Raw genomic sequence first — 20,839 nt, forward strand, 5'->3', positions numbered from 1 at the left:
TGTAAAAATAATAATAAAATTTAAAATAAAAATAAAAATAGCGAAAGAAATTAATCTAAATAAAATTGAAGTAGACAAAGAAAAATCAAACTGACAAGAAAAAAACATTTTATTTCTTTGTTTTTATTTACAAAAGTTGTGAAAACAGCTGAATGCTGACTTTCACAAGAGGGCACACGCAGGCTCTCTCACGCTCTCATTCACACACACACACACACACACACACACAGACAAACGCGCTTGTTCAGATAACACACGTTTTCCTGTACAGCATACATTATAGGCAAGATCTGAATATGTTCCAACCCATTCAAAACCATCCGTTCACCCATACAAACAGTAATTCATAGGGAACACAAGATTACCCAGAATGCTGAGATGAGACTGGATTTTATGAGACAGGTCAACATGATGCAGATGTGATAAATAAAGGCTTTATATGGGAAAACACTGAATGATTCAGAATGCAATAAATACAAGTGACGTTTAATCAATGAAATGTCACCTTTTCAACAACATTTAAAAAAAAAAAACGTAGAATCTTACAGTTTTTTACTATCTTGATAAAGTGACACATGGATAAGATGACATTTAGAACACTGGTTGTTTCTTTTTCCTATACATATCACACTTTTAAAAAGCTTCTACATTAGGCAGACTTGTGGCTAAGGGTTATTAACATGACATTTTGAGACAACAAAGGGAAAATTGTCACAAGAACTCTGAATTCCAAATGTCAAAGCATCCATCTGACAAACAATCACACTAAGAATCCACCGTGTCTGTGAGCTGCTCCGATTCCTCCTTGCTGTCTGAGCATTCAGATGGGATGAAGCAGCCAGAGTCTCTGGGACAGTCGCTGTCTACTTCCTGTAGGCTGTGGGTGGATATGTGGTCCTTCACCTCCCTGACATCGTCACCTGCGACCACAAAGCAAATGCAAATCAATCAAATGTCAAATATTACAGGTTTCTGTTTCCAACCACATTACAGACTTTGAAAATATGTGCTCCCATCTCTGGAAATGAACCCATGTTCAAATGCCTGATGCTCTTTGACATTTAAATATTTATTGCTATGACAGGTTATTTTAAAAGAGGAAAGGTTGTTGTCATTGCTAAAGTAAAAGAGAAAATAGAACGATGTGTGGCTGTGTGGCCAAATGACCCAAATACTGAAATAACTTCTGCAGGTGTGCCCCAGCAAACAGCAGCAGAAAACAAATCTTCTTTTAGGTACAACACCTCAAATTGTGCTCGTTGACTCTCTCGCAGAGTAAAAATATTCCACCATTCTTTCATATTTCTACTTCACTGATGGAAGTCACTAATCCTCATGTCCAGGTTGCCAAACCACTAACCTAATGGAGTTCGGCTTGATTAAATTACTGGCTTCTCATGTGAGTCAACAGGCTTGGCAGGGTCACGCTGCAGCCGCTGCCATCTGTTTTAGTCAAACTGTCACCAAAACAGACAAATTACAATGCCGTTTAATTTACCTTGTTCACGGTTGCAATGAAACCTGAGCACGATGACCAAAAGTTGCCAGTCAATGTTGTTCCCTTTTCACACTGGAAAGCAGTTTTGTTTTCATTCATGTAGGATCTGCGATAATCAGCCTTCTGCTTCAAGACATCAGATTACAGGAACACCTTCTGCTCCATTAAGCACTTTCTATCTGAGTAACAGGAAATCACTGATAAGCCTCTCACTGCGTGCAGGATGTATTTCTGTTCTGTGAGGCGAAAACATCTCAGCTTGTTCTACATTTTAATCAAGAATAAAAAAAAACCTTTATATTCACCAGCAGAAATTAATTAGTAAATAATTCCCAACCACATGGGTGACAGGCAGCAATGGCCGACAAAAATACACTTTCATTTTTGTATTTTTCTTTATGTTAAACTTAAATAATTACCTTTGTTTTAGGTGAGTTTTAGGTTTTTTCTGTTTGACTGCCACTAAAGCTTTTTTGTAACTTGAAAGTGATATAAACAACCCTTGTTACAGGTGCGTCAGCTCACACGGGTGTGTCACATCTAATCAGAATTACTTTGATTACTGTGCAAAAACACTCAACCACATAGTGCTGACTTGATTTACTTACGCTGGTTAGAAGCTGGAGAGCAATAATTCCAGATCTGTGTGCATTTATTGTGTATAGAGTCTTACTGACAGGAGACATGGGGACATTGCAGATGCATCTTAACCACGACTCCACCATGACACAATTAAACTTGTGTTAATTAGCAGATGATTGCAGGTTACGGGAATCCACATTCCACCAGTCATTAATAACTTTAACAGGGTTTTAGTTCACAGTGTCACCATTTAATGAAGCAGTCATTAGTGATTTTCTAAGATGAAGTGTTGTTGATTGTTCTTAATATAGGCACTGCTTGGTTCCTAACCTTCTGTGTAGTGGCACTCAGCAGCAGCGAGAAGCCTGCGTCTGTGCTCGGGGTCTTTGACGTTCAGCTCTATCAGGTGTTTCTCCTGCAGGTGCAGCAGGTCCTCCACTGTCTGGTAGCCATTTAGCAGCAAGGCAGAGGCATACTCCTGCAACAACAACAACAGCGGCTGTCTTCATTAGCATCAACATATATGTCGTTTTTGGGGGGAAAACACCAGTGATGTACACATTCACCTTTCACCAAGTTTCAGATCATGTGTGGTGCACAGTGTTTACAACGGTAAGGCACTGGCTTCAAGTCAGAGAACAAAGGATTGATAATGTCAGCTCTTTCACCTGCAAGCGTCTTTGAGGTTGAGATATGAAAGTCACATTTCATGCCTGGTTTAACCTCCCTTGAATATTCGATGAGGTTTACAGAGATTCAGAGTTCCTGCTCTTGTAAGACGCCAAACTGGAGAGTTGACTGATTACTATTTCAACTGCTTTCTTGTTATGATCATAACCATCTGAAAACAAGACAAAACACGTGAATGACCTCAGGTGAGTGGATCCTGCCCTCACCTCGAGATTCAGTCGCTCCAGTAACTCCACTAAGGTTTTGGGCCGAGGTCTTTTGCACAGCTTCTGTTGTCTGATCTTGGGAGCTTCCTCTTCTTCCTCTTTCTCCACCACAATGTCCACGTAGATGAACTTGAAGTTGCCTACTTTGTTGTTTAGCATGCCTGTCCAGATGCCCATCGGAGGCTTGCTGATGATGTTGATAATGTCACCGACCTGGGGAAACAGCATAGTGATTAATGAGTGAGTAATTATGAAGATGACACTTATCTTTATCTCTTCAAAGAATCGTTTACATTAGCGCCTCAGTGGAAAGGGCCTTATTGTTGCTGCGCAACATTCAGCGGCACTGTACGCAAACACTGATGTATCTTACCTTGAGTTTGAGAGAATCTGTGTCATACGGGCTGGGAACGAAGTCTGTGTGGACGCGAGCTCTGCCGCAGAACTGTCCCTGGTAGGAGCCGTCCTCCTCAAGCCTCAGACTGTCTCTCTTTCCAGAACCGTTGGACTCACTGGTCACACCACCTGAACCCACAAAAACGCAACACAATGCATTGTTACTGCTGGACTGTAACTCATACGAATCCACTGACTCCCAGCATTCTTTGGTCCAGCCTGTATGCAGTGTGTGCAGATGCTTACTAGAGGAGCTCTGGCCACTGTAAAGGCTCTCTAAAGAGTTGCTTGTCTTTGCTGAGTTTTTCTCAGCCGGAGGGCCACTCTCCGTCTCTGCCTCTGGGTCTTTGTCTGTGTCATCACCCTGGGAGGAAAAAAATGAAAAGATGTACAGTCATGTCATAGAATACAAACCTAATGATCTTCAATCAATCATTTAAAATGGGCCCAAGTGTGCAAACTGTTTGTCAAGTGTGTCATTTTATCTATTCATCTGCATTAGAGTAAATCACGTACACACAGCAAGCCACTTTTCGATGTAATTCTGCGTGGTGAGCATCAAATATTGCCAACAGCGTCATATTTGAGGATGTGGGTTTATGAGAGATGACAGCGATAAGCAACTCTTGAGAAAACAGCACATGTTCGCTGTAACTGAAGCCTACCTGTAATCTATACCCTTGAATTACTAACTTATGTGTATGAATTATCTACAGCTTTATCGCCATTAGCTGATAGTAATTAATTAACAAGTAGGTGTTATGTATGTGTGCATGTGTGTGGGTGTATGTGTGGGTGTGTGTGCCTATTTTCCGGTGACTCACAGTCTCCTCAGAGAAAGACTTGGCGTGTTTTTTGCCCATTTTTCTGCGCATGGTCAGTGAAATTGCCTTCATCTTCTTCCCAAGTCCAGCTGATTTGTTTGCGTCCAGACTCTCACATTCTTCTGCGAGCTGTGGAGAGAAAGATGGTTTAGCACATCTCAATCAATCAATCAAACTTTATTTGTATAGCACCTTTCATACATAAAAATGCAACACAAGGTGCTTGACAAAGGATAAAAACATGAAACAGTATAGTACAATAGTACACAACCACACACACACACACACACACACACACACACCCCAACAAAACTGTCGGTGTAACAACATGGCAGGGCACTGAGGAATCAAGAGAGGAAATCTGTGACATTTTTTTTAAAAAAGTACATTTCGACTTGGCTCCTCATGTTTCTCCCATGTCCTCACAATTTGTACTTCTGTTCCATAAACATAAAGCAGCATGCACCACTTCCTGTGCAGCAAAGGGTTTTTTCCCAGCATGAAGTTTATTTTCCAACATCATAATTTTAAGATAAAACATCTTGCAGCACCATGGCTGCAAATGTTTGTATGTGTGCATATATTCAGCTCTCCTTATGCAGATCCTTAACACATGCTTTACATGGCCACTTAGTACATCATTGACCCTTCACAGCTATCATTCTTGTTACTATGTGACATTTTTTTACCCTTATGCACATGAAAATGAGATGAAAACGAATCTACAAACCGTAGCTGTTCCATTTTCCTCTGGTTTGGCTGGTGATGAGTGATGTCTGAGGCCCTCGAACCTGCCAAAGCTTGTGGAGCGCTGTGTGGAGGATTGAAAGACAGACTTACAGACAGCTGGCACCATTTGTGTAGCAAGGTTTAACAGCATTAAATAACATCAAGTCTTTGTACTTGTGAGTCCTTGTGCAAGCTGCTCAAAAATCCTTAAAAAACCTGCTGCATCTTCACGTTACAACTCGCGTGGATCTCAGTGACAACAACTGATAGAAGCTTTCAGGTGGATTCAGGCGTCTTCTTCATATACTGTCTATTCAGGAAAGCCTACTGTGTATATATGTATGCATATACAGCAAATGTTCAATCCGTTACAGGAGAGTTTCAAAATGAGAGCTTGTAAAAAATGTGGTGCATTTGTGGTCATGTGTTCAATCACATTGTAGTTCATGTGGCAGCAATCCTGTCAGCATTCAAAATGAGTAGATAAACACATGAATAAAACTGTTGTGTCTGTCCTCACGACGCTGGCGACATGCACTCACACTGGCTTTGCTCCGACTCTGTTTTAATTCTTTCCCCTTTTTTTTCTCCAATTTTTCATAAAACTAAAAGTCATTATAATCTCTCAGCAGAGCTCCAAAATAATTATATAAATGAATAATCCCTAGAAATCCTGGTTAAATATGAGCTCCATACTCCTAGAGGGCCCTCTGTGGATTGATTTAATGCAGCGTCGTCTGCCAGGCCCACATTTTGCTCCACTGTCTACAAATACAGCAGCAGAATTGACAGTTTACACTTTGAAGCTACATCCTTCCTCCTAATTTTAGTTCTTTGTGTTCTTGTATTTTTCTTGTATGAAAGTGAGCCAAAACTTAGATCAAGTAGTCTTTTTTGTGTTTAATCAGTGTTCATTCTTTAAAAAAATAAATGCTAATTTAAAAGATGGTATACATTACCTTCACCTACAACTTTTATTATTACTTTTAATTATCAACTAGCTCAGTTTCTTGAGAACATTGGTCATTTTTGAAGCGACTGTGTCAAAAGTCATATTTTGGCATATCCTATAAACTTATATTTCTCTTAGATTTTCACCTACCTTCGGCTTGCTGCTCTTTCCTTTGTCTGACACATTGGAGGCTGCCCTCTGTAACATTTTCTCCTGTTTTAAGGTTATTGTCAGATCTCAGTCCTTGCACCTCTCTTGTCTTCACCCAACTCCTCTGACAGTGAAGTGTTAACTATAGCTGCCTGTCTGATGGGCTGGCTGGACCACTTCCTTACAGCACACAGGATGTGAGGCAATTGGCATTGTGTCTCTTGTAGCAGTATCGCTTTCAAAGGCAAAAATACAAGTGCTTAAGTGTGCATTTTGTGGCCTGCTCAATGAAAACATTGAGAACCACTTCCAGGAACGGCTGTATTTAGGGTTTCTTTTTGTGGTCTGTTTTTTTTAGAAGATATTTGTCTCCGGTTGGGATAGGTTTGTGTCATATCTGCTACTGTGTTCCATTAATGTGGTTGATTTGCTCACTCAGAGTTGGGCTGTAATGTTACGTACTTGTCACTTACCCTACATGTCCGTTAACTTTGTGGTAAAAGCTGGCTGTTGTTTGTTTGTGTGTTTTTTTCCATTGTTCAATGGTAAGAAGAAATATAAAGACAACACATAAAAAGGTCAAAATGTGTCAATCAAATCAATTTTGAGTTCAATATTCCTCAAAATGTCCCTTTAATAGCAAACAGGAACTTGGTTATGGTAAATGATGCAGCAGTAATCACACTTTTGCATTCATTTCTTAATGTGGGGTGAACACTTTTGAGGAAGTGCTGATGTATGACAGAGGAACAGCTGAAAGTGGCAAGTTTGCTGTGTCGCAACACTTTCCGGTGTGTCTCTGCTCTCAACACGGAGGTGGATACACTTCATTTTACGTCTTAGAAACACTTTACTGTAAAATTACACGTCTATAGTCCATTTTCAGTTTTTGATAAGGGTTAAAAATCACTAAATAACCACTTTAACTATCAAAACATGGCCTCCCTACTTTTGTGGAAAAAATTAAAGCACATCTATGGTGGCAGAGAGTTTGAAAACACATGCAAATAGATAAAACACATGAAAATCAAGAAAACATCTACATCAATTTGACAACACATGCACTGCAAATACACACAACTGAAAAGACAAACGTGCTACAAATATTGACAACACAGCCAAATACAGAGACGCGCTCCAAATAGCACAGACGACAACAGAAGTGTTTCTGGAGATGGCAAAAAGTGATGAACCCGGATGGCACATGCTTTGACTGTTGAAGTTATTGAAGTCGGTGACTCGTCAGCAGTGTTGGAGTTTTTTTGGTTTATTTTTTATGATTCCGATCTGCTGTTAACCTTAGCCTTAGCCTTTTGCTTAGTATTCGCCTGCCAGTTCAAATAATCTGACCAAAGACAAGCAACTAATTCTGACACATACTAACACTGGGCTCAGTAACTTCAGAAGTCACGAACAATGGCATCAACAAGTGTGTCCCAGCAGGGTTCATCACTTTTTTGTGTCCCCTGGGAACAAAATGTTTTTGTCTGTGCTACTTGCAGTTTATATCTGCATTTGGCTGTTGTGTGAGTTTCTGCAGTACATGTGTGAAGATGTTTTCTTGATCGTGTTTCGTCCGTTTGCATGTGTTTTCTTGAGTTCAGTATGTATAAGTCTTGACCACCAGCAGTTCATTCAACATTGATCAGCATTGCTGACCTTGTTGTTTGTTAACACCTGCTGTGCAGTTAAATTCTGCAGCACATAGGTGCCCAGTGTACAGGAATGGTTATGGGATGTTCATTTTCAAGCGTGTGGATGGAGTTTGAGAGGCAGTTTTGACTCTCCAGAGAATCCTACATTACTACTAGTTGTTGCTTTGATGTGGCCATGTGGGGATTTGCCGCTGTGTTAACATTGCAGGAGTTTGAAGAAAGGGAATTCTACTGACAAAACCATTGCCTAATCCCACGGCTTGCAATCAGCCGTAAACTCCTGTCAATCCAGATTAAGGCTTCTAATCTATGACTTCAGAGGCTCCCTGGAGAGGCAGTTGTTCATCTGAAGAGTTCAAAATGAGATATCTACCATTTGAAAAAGTCACCTGATCTTTGTTGAAATAAACATTGGGCGAGGATTATTGGTTAGATTTCCAAGAGGATAGAATTGGGATTTTCTAAAATATAGCAAGTATATGTACATTAGAGCAAAAACTGTAAATGTATGGCATATTTAGAATCTCATCATGGTATAAGGTAAAATAGTTACTGTAAATTTAAAAGTGAGCAAAGGAAAATGGACTTTGTTGAGTTTTTTTGTGTTTTGTCTTTCCTGACCTCCTAAGAAAGCTATGAGGCCATTAAAGAGGAAGCATAAAGGAAGAGTCCTAACCTCAACACATCTCAGGCTATACTCTTAAGAGACCTCATGTCCAACATTTTATCTCCAAGAACCAATGTCACTATAGATCCATAGGGATCTTGTAATCCTGACACCAGATCAACCTTTTCATCGTAGATAATTGTCTCCCAAGTCATGTTAAGCCTCAACAACTGCTCTGTGTCACACAGGGCGCTCACTGCACGTGCTCACTGAGTATCAGCAGAGGTCTTATGCTCAGAGATGTCAAGTGCACGCAAAGGCGCTGACCTTAAGGTCAATCTGCACTATTGTCTGGTATTAGCACTGAGGGACCACTGAACTTTGCATATTCAACAGCAACTGACTGCAAAGAAAAAATCCCAACGGCACAGTCTGAGATTGATTTAGAAATAAATTAACGACTGAATCCCACAGATTTCTCCCTCAGATGGTCGGACAACATAGACCTTCCACTGAAGCTAAATTATGATACCAAAGTTGTTTGATATTGTAGTTCAGTATCCTTACAAGACCCATTCAAGGACACTGTAGGAGCAGGTGGGGCACAAGACATCACAAAGGCATAACAAAGACAAGAAAAGGTTATGTTAAGGTTACTTTTAGCCGTATACTACTTTCGAGCTGCATGGTTATCAGTGCTGCAAAAATACAGCTGCACTAAGCATCTCTGAAGAGTAAATCTGCATAATGCAATAAAAGCATCAGAGTTGTCCCAGCACTGACCCAGAGCATTCTCAAAAAGACATATCCCCCAGCAGGAACTTACATTTGGCTCTGACAGATCCACATCTGTGATTGATCTGGGCACCTTTGGGGGAATCTGGGGTTTATGGTCCTGTTTCAAGCTGCCGTCCTGGGCTGTCCCTTGCTGCTGTCTTCCTTCCCACTCCTTCACACGGGGCATGGGGAAGTCATGGGAGTACACGCGATATTCTGTGAGCGGCCTGCGGCAAGTGTGCTGGACGGTCCCCCAGGCAGCACTGCTGTCACCTGGGTTGCTCCAGCGCTGGTGGTGGGTGTGGGTGGGTGTCGCTCCACCAGGGAGGGTGGCCATTTCTGTGCATCGGCCCGGGGTTGTGTTCTCCTGAGCAGGAAGGGTAGAGGACTTGCCCACATAAGGTCTCCTGTCTGGCCTGTATGGCACGTCCAGATAGTGGGGTCTCACGGGTGGGCTCATAGTACATGGTGGGGAGTGCACTGACAGAGAAGACAGAAAAAAAATTTGAATTAAAAACTTACATTTGATATCAAGACTGCGGAAGTCTTATTCAACCTCTTTCTGCAATCAGACTTCTGCGTCATTTTGAGTGTTGCTACATCAAATCTGTTCATTACAGCAGAGAGTGATTCACAGTTCTGCATGTGCTCTCACCACTGGGTGTCATAACACCATCGCCACACATCTGTTTAGTCTCTTTAGACATGTACAATTCACAAACAAAGACAGTGTAGAGGCATTTTGCACTGGAAATGGCTTTACTAGTTGAAGGAGATCTTATGTGAGACCAGACAGTGGTTTTGTTCGAAGCAGGACCGGAAAGTGAGTAGGATGGTATATGAAAGTGGCCAAACAGACCAACAGAGCTCTTGCAGCTCTGACTTTGAGAGCGGATGCTTGTTTGCTGTGAAGCAGCGCTCTGTGTGGCCCGCTGAGACGCCGCAGACACCTACACTGAAGGTGTTGCAACACTTTAAAGCAGAAGTAAATTTCAGAATTCATCAGAAGAGAAAAGTCATGAACTGGAGTTGCTTCTGGACTTTTAGCTTGGTCATTGAGTCATACAGATGATAGAGAAGTCAGTGTGACCGAGGCAGTGGGGGGACAGCATCTTGCTGAACTTGGTCTCACCTGTGGCATTGTGACTTTTCTTTGACCCCTCTTTCACGCTTTTTCCACCTGATTTCTTTCCGGGCTTTTGGTTTCTTTTGACAGCAGGTTTAGACTCTATCGCCGAACCATTGGCATGAACACTCTGGAGAGATGGAACACACAACACTTATACTCAAACTCCTAAAATCCTATCCACGTCATCTGAAGTTTGTTTTTAGAGCTAATTAGCAAATGTTTGCATGCTAACATGATGATGAACATGCTAAACGGTTCTCCTACTTAACTTCTGCATGTTAGCATTGTCATTTTGGTGTGTTAGCATGCTGATGTTTAACATTTAGCTCAAAGCACTGATTTGCCACACAGAACTATAGCTGTGTTTTTGATGGTTATGTACGAAATGGGTAAGCACAGTATCTTCTACCAAATCCCATTTGGGTCACTGGTTCTTTTAGCACATTGTGAGGTGCTGAGAGCCGCTGCTGATCCACTACTGGCAAGCTCTGTTTTGTTTGCTTCTCACTATGATGGGCATTAGTCAGAATGGGCACTGGGTGACCTGGCATGAGGCCTCTAAACCCTCCCCACCCAAAACACAGATACAGACACACAAACAGTCCTCCTCTTGTATTCACATCTCTCTGCCATGTGGCCCAGAGATTACACAGGGAGCAGTACCCTCTGTGGACCATCTGCACTATGTTAAAACCCAGTCAGCATTTGAGTTAAACAATTGTGCCATTTAGGCCACCAGAGGCTGTCGCAAGCAGGTGGGAGTTTGAAACTCCTAAGATGACTCAAAATGGTCATGTGACCATGAGTCTGCAAATATGCTCGCATCTTAATGGTGCAGCAAGAGGTTCACTGTAATGCTGCTCAAACATCAGGTTGGGAATCAATTTTATTTAGTGCAGACATATAAAGGCCACATGCCACATGTACTTTAAGAGAAGCACTAAAGGATTTCATTTCATGTTTGCATGAAAATATCTGCTGAGTGAGATTTCTATTAAGTGAAGCTGGCTGAAAGGACTGTTCTCTGCTATTCTCACCTGGCTTGAGGGCGGTTTCTCCTTTTTCTTTGTGCCAGCATGATGAGCTCCTTTCCCTTCTTTGGTTTCTGTTCTGTGTTTAGTTTTCCTCGTCTCTACAGGGACACAAGATATTACAATATATATGTCCACAGTCCTCCTTACAAATGTATTCCAAAAGTGTATGTGAAGCCAGCATGAGGCTTGGACAGTCCGAGTTAATCAAATCAAGAGGATATCTTTCAAAGTTACAGCATCCAATCACAGCAGTTCGAAAAGGCCTACCACTGCTTTGTGTTTAACATCACGTACGATCATTGCAATTTGTGTAACATTATTAAATAAAATAGTTTCCGATTGTGGTGGTGAACTGGTTGGGAAGCCCAGCCATCGTCTTCAGACATCATGCTGGGAGTCCAAATGAACGTTGGCATGAGCTTAACCTATTTATTTCCTATTTACCTTCATTGTGATTGTTGGTGATGTGGACTAAATCTTCCCGGCTCTTGGACGGCTGCCAGACTGCAGTATTACAGCCGGGGTTATCTGCCGTGAGGGGAGACAAATCACAAATATTGAGGATTTGAAGTGAAAAGTCAGGGTGAAAGGAGGCCACAGAGTCACATCAGACTGAATTAAATCATTTTCTGAGTCAAAGACTGGCAGGTTATTGGAGATTTGAATCTAAATAATAGACAACAGTACTTTCTTAGGTGCTGTGAAAAAGGTGAATTATTTTATTGTAGCCTTTCTGATGGTTTATGATGAAGGTGAATGCATGGGTGGGAACACAGGGACTGAGTCCAACTTGGACATTCTGTCCATTTACGTTCTTGCTGCTATCAAATCTCTGAACCTATGCACATCTTTGAATTAATCCAGCATTAACAAAATACAAGGAGACTGTTTGTACTCACCAAGTGCTTCATTATCTGATGCTGATTTGGATATATGCGTTCTGAAATTAAAATTGACAAATAAATATAATATTGCACAGTGGCCTTTAGTGTCTGAGTAGATGTCTTCCAGCCATTTAGTCTGACAACTACAAACCACATAAACCCCACTGATATGATTGTTTAAATAATGTACAGTCACTTAAGGCAACAACAAAATAAGATGAAGAAGATAAAAAAAAAAGATGACCATAGAACAAATAAATGACCAACATGAGGGGAAAAGCTGAAGTGTCATTGAGAGAAAGCAGATTGTTGTTGTGCAGAGGACCTCTCAGAGAATCTACTGTTTTCATGGGCCAAGAAACCACGCTGTGACCACAAAGTCGTGTTTCTTTCAGAGTAAAGCCAGGGGAGTAAAGGTATTGAGGAGGCTGGGAACTCTAAGTAGGTGGGCCTTGAATCCGATTAGTCCAACTAGCCCAAAGCCATAATCTGCCTTCTGCTGGGCCAACAGTCCACAGGGCCTTACTTCTCAAAAACCATTCTCTACCACTCAATACAATATATACAAAGCTTTTTTTCAATTGTGTCTAATGGGCTGTCAATCCCTCTTCTAAAATACAGCGCTGTATTGGCCAGACCAAATGAACTAAAGACAGGGATGAGGAGGGGAGCACCGCTGAAGAGCCCGTCTGCTCTGCTGCAGGAGGGATTTACAGTATTAACCCTCAGTGAAAATAAACAGGGAGTCTTTCAAGCCATATTATTACTCTATGGGGAAAGCCCTTTCACTGAGCATGGCAGATTTTCACGGAGGTTTGCACGCACATCCAACAAAAGAAAGACGGTTATGCAGTGGACACACGGAAACCTGAATTCCTGGCAGGATCACAATGTTTTTAATAGAAGTACAGTGTCTGCTTACGGCAGAATGACATGATTAGTAAAGGAACAAGTGATTTGGAGCATCTATGTCATGTCTGCATGTTTGTGTCCATGTCTCTGGTTATCTTACCTTCTTTTCTTTTTGTTATAGTTGGTCTCGTGCATATGAGGCATCTCCTGAAAGAAAACAAAGCATTTTGAGTCAGATGTTAGTGTTAAAGAACTTGCACAAAATAAGTTATTTTCCATCACATTCGAATAGATTTTATGAATAATTTATTCTTCACCTGTATGGCATCTGTGACATTTAGTTTAGATGACAAGCTTCAATTAAAAATTCTGAATTGTCTGGCCTCAGCAACAGCAGCAGCAGCAGCTGTCAACTAGATCTGTTTGTCATTTCAATAATCAGCTTTATTTTATAGGTACAATCTGGTAGATGGGAATCCAAAAGTCCCAATTCCTCTCAAAAGTGACCCCATACAATCTGCTCCGGATTGCTCATATGGCTCCACCATTCATAATGTGGACCTCATGCATGTGTGTGGACATGCTGAAGTGTGTGATCTTCGACATTTAGTGCACACTGTATGCTTCCCTCTCACCATAGAAATCGATCTTCCAGAGCCTCGCCACTTTGTGTTGTCATCCAGCAGGACCGCTGGGCTGCAGGAGCGGCTACAGGAGCGGCTGCATGAGCGGCTGGAGGAGCGGCTGGGGATGGGCGGTGGTGGACCGTCACTGGGGCTCTGCACCGCCTCATACAGGCTGTCCATAGACCCCTCCTGATGCCATGTGGGCAGACAGACAAACACGAAGGTGGTAGACAGTTGAAATTTGGCAGCAATTTATGAATGGATTTCATTTATCCTGATGGATTAAGTCTGACGAGTACTTGTGATGAAGAGCATACTGTGTATATCAAGCAGGTTTAATGTGGTAAAGATTGGTTTAAAGTTGAAACAATGGTTGTTTTCAGAGCCTAAATTTGAGAAAACTGAAAGAAATGTTCAACACAGCACACATAATTGTTTGTTTCCTTCGAAACAGACACAACGCATCACAGTTAAAGTGATGAGGATTTGGTATGACTGCAGAGATATGCTGCTTATGCTGCTCCAAGGCTCTAATAAATGTGCATGTTAGCCATGGATGTAGGGGAGGATTGAGATTCCTCAGAGCAAATTTTAGCGTGGATTAAAATGGGTTTGGGCATGTTTGGATTCCTTCTAGGAACGAATAACCAGTTTCTCTCCTCATCCATCTCGTACGATGACGTCTTACTGGACAGACTTGCCTTTATTCAGGCTCTTAATTGTTGTTATTTGTTGAATTATGGATGCAACCTTGGATTGTATCATTTCATTATCCTTCTAGACGGTTTTCATAAAACTTTAAATGTGCGCATGTTTTTTCACCCATTCAAGCATTTAAGTATCATTTACTCCCCTTTGTGTCTCCATTGTGCAAAGCGATTACCAAACTAGATGTATTTAAAATATTTGTTTAAATATCTTTTGGGTGAGTTTGTGTTTGCACATGAAGACATGAAGTGCACGTGCCGTGAAATAACAGCGACAATCAGTGCAATCCCTTGTTCAAGCCCTTGTTTACTGTAGCAAGACGTTCATTAATAATCCTGATTATTCGCCAACATCCCCAACATCTGTCTAAAGACAAGTGTCTGTATACGCGTCCTTGAGCCCACGTGCAGCGTGACAGCTGCAGCAGCATCTGAGAGACCATATGTGTGAGTGGTACCTGTGCGTACGAGTGCGCCTGCCACCACACACCTCTCTTTACCCTTATTTGCTTCACTTACTTTCTGCCTGAATACATCAGCAAACGCATAAACTACAACATTAAAGTACACAACTATAGTACTACTGTGTCATACTCAGTACATGGATGGTAAATCCAAGGAAAACCAAATAAAGGTCAGAGAGGTATTTCTACATTTAAAGGCAGTTGGGATGTGGATTGTGCAAAAAGAGCAACTCAATATCAGGAGGATATTTTTTATTGTATTTCAGTTGGTTAATGATGTGACTGCAAACAAGAACTACGTATACATGTATAGCTTAGAGGCTGACACACTGCGATACCAACCTACAAATTTCCCCAAATGTACACATGCTAACACAACCCTCAGCTACTCGCACACAGCTCATTTGGTAGATGCAGAAATTAAAGGGTGTCTCTTACCAGCGAAAAGCAGAAAAGGTTCATGTTGGCTGAGAGGTGTCCTGTTCGTGTTGGTGCGTCTGATGGAGGTGAAACAGCGGGTTGAGTGACAGCCAGAGACTGAGAGACACAACAGCTCAGTGTGAGCCCAGCCCGGGCCGCCTGCTGTCTTCTCAGATTAATACCACAGTGAAATCCCTCCACTAATCCAATAGATGGACCACCATTACTCTACCATCTGAGGCAGAACTCACTCTTGACAACAAGCCCATCATTGGTGGAGCAACAGGATGAGTCTTTGTTTTGAATCTTTTTTTTTTTTTTTTTTTTTTTTCCTTTTTGCAGGGAAGCTTTGGCCTGCAGCCTTGCTTCTTTTAAGCTACACTTAGTGGTGAAAAAGTATTGTATTTTTTGCTTTTTATGTAATTTACATACGTGAAAGAATCATCAACGTAAAAATAGTTCATTACAAGTAAACATCCTGCATTATTATCTGCAAAAGGTATTCAAAGCAAAAATACTTGTTCCTGCAGCCCTGTCTCTTGGAAGTTATACTTATCTGTTACTGACTTGTTATCATAGTGCAGGACTGCAACACTGGAATCCAGGGTTCAGGTCCTGTGATTAGTTTTAGAAAACAAAACAACGATCTTTACTTAATCCTACGAATGGATAGTGCATTGTAAATGTGCTCATTTTTGCAGAAAACAAACAAAATCCACGTTGTCAGTGAACATTTTACTGATATGTTCAGTCACATCTTTGTGACTTGCCGGGTAACAACGTATCTTCGTTATGTCAATAGAAGGCATAATTCAGTTGGCATTACATTTCCCTCATGTATTTGCTGTTGCAAATTAGTTGCATGTAAGTGAAATTCTAGGAGACTGGGTGCACAATATACTGACATTAATCATATGATTGTATTGTTAATAGTGATGCATTCATGTGTAAGCAGTATTTTACTGTTGCAATTGTTGAAGCTGGTTTTAACCAGTTTATATACTATTTACTGCTGTAAATAATAAATAAAATGCTGTTCAATGTGGATTGAGCCTGCCTGTAGTTTGGGTTAAGGCACATCTTAACCCAATTTAATACTAACTCTAACATCATAGTAAAAACTATATCTGTAATCATGTCTTCACTAAAATACTTTGTAACAGTGGTCTTGGGATGTATTTTCAGCTGCACGCATGCTACTAAATGATCATAGGAATATCATGGGAATACTACAGACAGCAGTTTGTCTTTTTGATCCTCTCGTTCTACCGTGATTACATGTTGCTGTTTGAGCATGATGGTGACGCTGCTCCATAGAGCATATGGACAACAGTATCGTATAGAATTGAGTATTTACAGCGTGTAGTTTAGAGAAAAGTATAGATCCAAGATGAAACTGACACAAGGACAGGACTGAGAGAAAAAGGTGCAATTACAAATCCATCATGTCCTTCAGCACCACAGACAGCGCTGAGGATTTAAAAACACACACCTCAGTTTAAACTGCTGTCAGGCAGACTAGACTAGCTGTGGAGAAGGAGAGGGGGGTGGCAGGTCAACAAGGGGGATGCCTTTTGGTCTTTTTGCATCTACTCTCCCTCCAAATGATCACATGATAAATCTGGGGAGTCTTGAGATGATTAATGGAATACACTGTTTAAGTTTGAATCAGTTGGCCCAACTCTTTGGCTATTGGCTCCTTACAGCAAAACAGCATTCTGCTAAAATAAAAAAAACAGAAACAAACAAACAAACAAAACATTGTAGTCCTGTATTTGTCTCACGAAAAGTTGGAACAACTGATTAAATCCTGAACAATGTCTTGTGTTTTATGGACGTATCTGTCATCATATTCAAAGCATCATACTCTACAAATAATTGAAGAATTGATCAGAAAGACAGCACTAACAGGATTATTTCATAAAGGCATCATCGATACATAAATAAAAACAAATCTCAGCCTCTGACCAGTCCCGCTTGGAGGAATGACAGCAAGAGCTTTGATAATATGCAAAAAATAAATAAATAAATGCACTTCTAAGGAAATGATTGGAGCTTCATTTGTAACAACCACGCCCCCACGCATTCAGCATGGGGCAGGCTTCTTCTCACATTCTCAGCCACAGCTCTTTCCTGTGTGGGCAGCAGATGAGTCTTCAGTTGTATTTTTCCCTCATGCTCTAGATGTGGCTTTGTTCAGCACACTGGCTTCTTCAGAAATCACAATAATTCCTCTAAATGATGGAAAGCTGTTGTACTTTTGCTTTGGTGGAAGTCACCCGAAAGTGAGGTAGAATATCAAAAGCATTTTGCACGCCGTGATTTTGTTTTTTGTGTGAAGCCATTTTAAGTCATTGGGTCAATCTGTGTATATTTTGGACAAATCCCATGTACAATATGTGTGTATTAACCAGTAACACGTTAAGTGTAAGGTTGTGGTCTATTAATCCAACAATCATCCACCTCTGATGTCTGAGCAGTTCTAATGTAAAGAAGAAACAGCTGGTGAGATTAACACTTATGACCTATATATCCATGCTGACGTGACAGTATGATTTGGTGTCAGTGGAACGATCTGTGATGGCAAATATTTTTAATCAATCCAGTTCATTCAGCTTAGTCGCTTCATTTTTGGATTCTACTGTCATGCATTTGTGTTATTTTAAGCAACACAAAGCACATTTGAAAAGACACATGATTCCTATGTGAAGGCGCTTTAATGATCATAGAAATATCACAGGCTTAGAAATAAATGAATGAACCAAATAATCGCTTTCCCACTTTGCATGCTTTAAGAGCCTCTTTGAAATGGCCCACTTATTCAGCATATTCCTCGATACTTCCTCTCTAATCTGATTGCACACTATCCTCAGCTCTGTGTCCAGCCGTCAGCCTCTGATTGAGACGTATTTCTCAGTGTTTTGGCTTGTATTAACCACTATTGATTGACAAGGAAAATCTTTTGTCAGTCCTGGTTTTCCATATGGATGAAATATGCATTTTTACTTTCTTTCTTATTAACAAACTTTAGGTTAGTATCAATGCTGTCCTGGTCCACTTGGGTTCGTACACCTGGGCCTGTAAAGAGGTAGCCTCGTTGGTCCAAATGTCAGTCTGTCATGAATTAATGTTGGTCTAGGTGGGCATGTTGGATAAGATAATTTACTGTGAATTATTAGCCATTTTAATCCCCTTCCTGATGAATAAAATATGTGTAAGGCTGACTGCTGGCCCAGTGTAAAGGCACCATGCAGTCATGTTCACATCCAATGTATGTAGCTGTGAAGCCTAAAAAAACATGTTGACTGCATTATCTTCTTCATAAAACATCTGCAGGGCATTAAATGTTTTTAAAAGCTGCTTTGTTGCTCACTACACATCATTTAACATACTTTTTGTGTGAATAGACTTTAGTATGTATTTGGATGCACTGCTCGCATTGTTCACATCATGCCAGAGTTGCCTTGGTCACTGTTCACTAATTTCTGTTCTGTTGTTGTTATCACACCTGCATTACATTCTGGCATGTCCAGTTCTTGCATACTGTAACATTTTCCCCTAAATTTGGCTAAATTTCACCTTTGAGGAGCCCTTAAAGTCAGCACATGTGAGCTACGCTACGTTAGTGGACTGACTCCTGTGGGTGTGAGCCTTTTAAATCTTCAGAGAAGAGAGATTTTCCTGCCTCACCTGTAACAAAAAAAAACTGCTGAAACAAATGGATGAGGTCATTTGATAGATACATTTTTCTTCATTTAATGATTTTGAAACAAACGACTCCCTAAGAGGAGTCCAAGTTTACGCTGCAGCAGAGACAGACAGCGACCCACATAGCAGTAGGCTGTTGCAGTGACCCACTAAGTGACATCAGGAGGGGATTAAGTGTGTGTGTGTGTGTGTGTGTGTGTGTGTGTGTGTGTGTGTGTGGTTGGTTGCCCTGCCTCCAGCTCAAGTTTGTTAGAAAAAATCATGGCTGTGACCGCCAGTGTGTTGCGCAGTTTGAGAGGCCTGTGAGATGATGCATGAGGATAAACAATTGGACGTTTTAGATATCAATCAACCAGTAACTAAAAACAAGACAAATCAAACACAGAATATTCTCATTGAGAGTCATCTTCCATAAAAATCTGATTTAAACTCCTTCATTCATTTGTTTTTCACACTGCTTTGATTAAACAGAAAGTGAAAGTGAGCGCTGAGTGATGCTTCAGGTCTTGCAAAGCTCGACTTGGAAGCAGGTTGTGAAAAAGTTTTTTTTTCTCGTGGAAAATGTAACGCTGTAATACATGACAGGCTATAGCTTTCCCCAAACATTTAAACACATTAAAAAATGGACATAAAGAGAAAATAAAGTGAACAGTCCCCTCTGGTGGGTTATCAATGATGTATTTGTAACCACTGAATTTCTGAGATTAGCTTTACGTCTGAGGTCTGATCTATTTAGCCCAGGTCACATTGTATCAAATGACATAACACCACATCTTAGATTTCGGCCTGTATTTTTCCATTCTGTGGCTCTGTCCAAACACTAATTTTGGTCTAATTTTGTCCTGGCACACCCAACCAGTGAGATAACGTCCTTCCAACAGCAGGACAATACTTCATTGTTTGGTTTTTAGCTTGTCTTGGCTTTCTCAGCTTGCTGCCCTCCATTATTTTTATGCAGCTAAATTGCAGTTTCTGAATTTGGTATGATTTCTGAGGGCTTTTTGAGAAAGTGGACCTCCTTTAGTGTGCTAGTTTTAGCCTGGGTACGCATGGGTTCATTACCAAAAAAAAAAAAACAGGCCTGCATTCTTGAACAAACAAGGCAAAGGGTCTACAGTGGCTTTGTGAGGCGCTTTGAGCTGAAATCTAATGTCTGCATACTAACATTCATACAGTGGCACAGATAGCATGTTGATGTTTTGGCGGTTTAATGTTTAGCAGGTTCACCATTAGTTTAGTGTGTTAGCATGCATGCACTAAACACAGAATACAGCTTTAGTATGGTACAAACATGCAGTCATCACTTTCAAATCCAAACACTATTAGCATATTATTATCGTTAAATTTGAAAGTAAGGCAGAGAACAGTACACAGGAGGATTATTATTACTATTATCTTTTAATTATAACTGCAAATCTTCTGATCTTATCCATATTATCACAATAAAGTGTTGTCAGTTCAAATGTGAATCAATTCATTACTTTTTGATATTACCAACTACCTGAGAAAAAACAATGGAATGGTGTTATTGACAAAATTAGAAATCACAGTTAAAACACAGAAAATACAAAACAAGCCGCAAGTCTGACAGAAGTCACATCAGTAATGAAAGCGAGATTCAGGTCTGACCACATACACCGTGAGGTGGACTGTAACAAAGCTATAGACAATTTATATAAATTCACATTAATAAAGTACCATATTTCCCAAACAGTACAAAGTGTCATTTCCAAGGTAATATCCAGTCAGATCCAGAGTTTACATGCCACGTATAATAATTAGTATATAACATACTCCATACACAATTAAGTGTGTTTTAACAACTTCAGGTATCAAATAGGCCTTCATCTATTAGAAACAGCAATAATAAAACCCCATTCGGTAAGAGTCAAATAGAGCATACTCTGATTATATATGTGCTCAGCCTGAGCAGACTCTCCACACAGCCT

At 40.7% G+C, this 20,839-nt stretch overlaps 1 protein-coding gene across 1 annotated transcript; it reads right to left on the bottom strand.

The window, feature by feature from the left end:
- Positions 1-91: 91 nt before the first annotated feature.
- samsn1a (SAM domain, SH3 domain and nuclear localisation signals 1a) lies at positions 92-15,291 on the bottom strand. Its single transcript, XM_076736025.1, has 15 exons — positions 15,201-15,291; positions 13,601-13,780; positions 13,126-13,172; positions 12,129-12,169; positions 11,674-11,757; positions 11,233-11,327; positions 10,199-10,322; positions 9,116-9,546; positions 4,927-5,007; positions 4,197-4,325; positions 3,619-3,736; positions 3,350-3,501; positions 2,977-3,189; positions 2,411-2,558; positions 92-920 (listed from the first exon to the last, which is right to left on the bottom strand). The coding sequence occupies exons 1-15, from the start codon at positions 15,222-15,224 to the stop codon at positions 766-768; spliced, it is 2,022 nt and encodes a 673-aa protein (XP_076592140.1). The 5' UTR covers positions 15,225-15,291; the 3' UTR covers positions 92-765.
- Between the last annotated feature and the right edge of the window lie 5,548 nt (positions 15,292-20,839).

The sequence above is a fragment of the Chaetodon auriga genome, chromosome 7 (assembly GCF_051107435.1).
Source record: "Chaetodon auriga isolate fChaAug3 chromosome 7, fChaAug3.hap1, whole genome shotgun sequence".
In the NCBI taxonomy this organism is placed as follows: Eukaryota; Metazoa; Chordata; class Actinopteri; order Chaetodontiformes; family Chaetodontidae; genus Chaetodon; species Chaetodon auriga.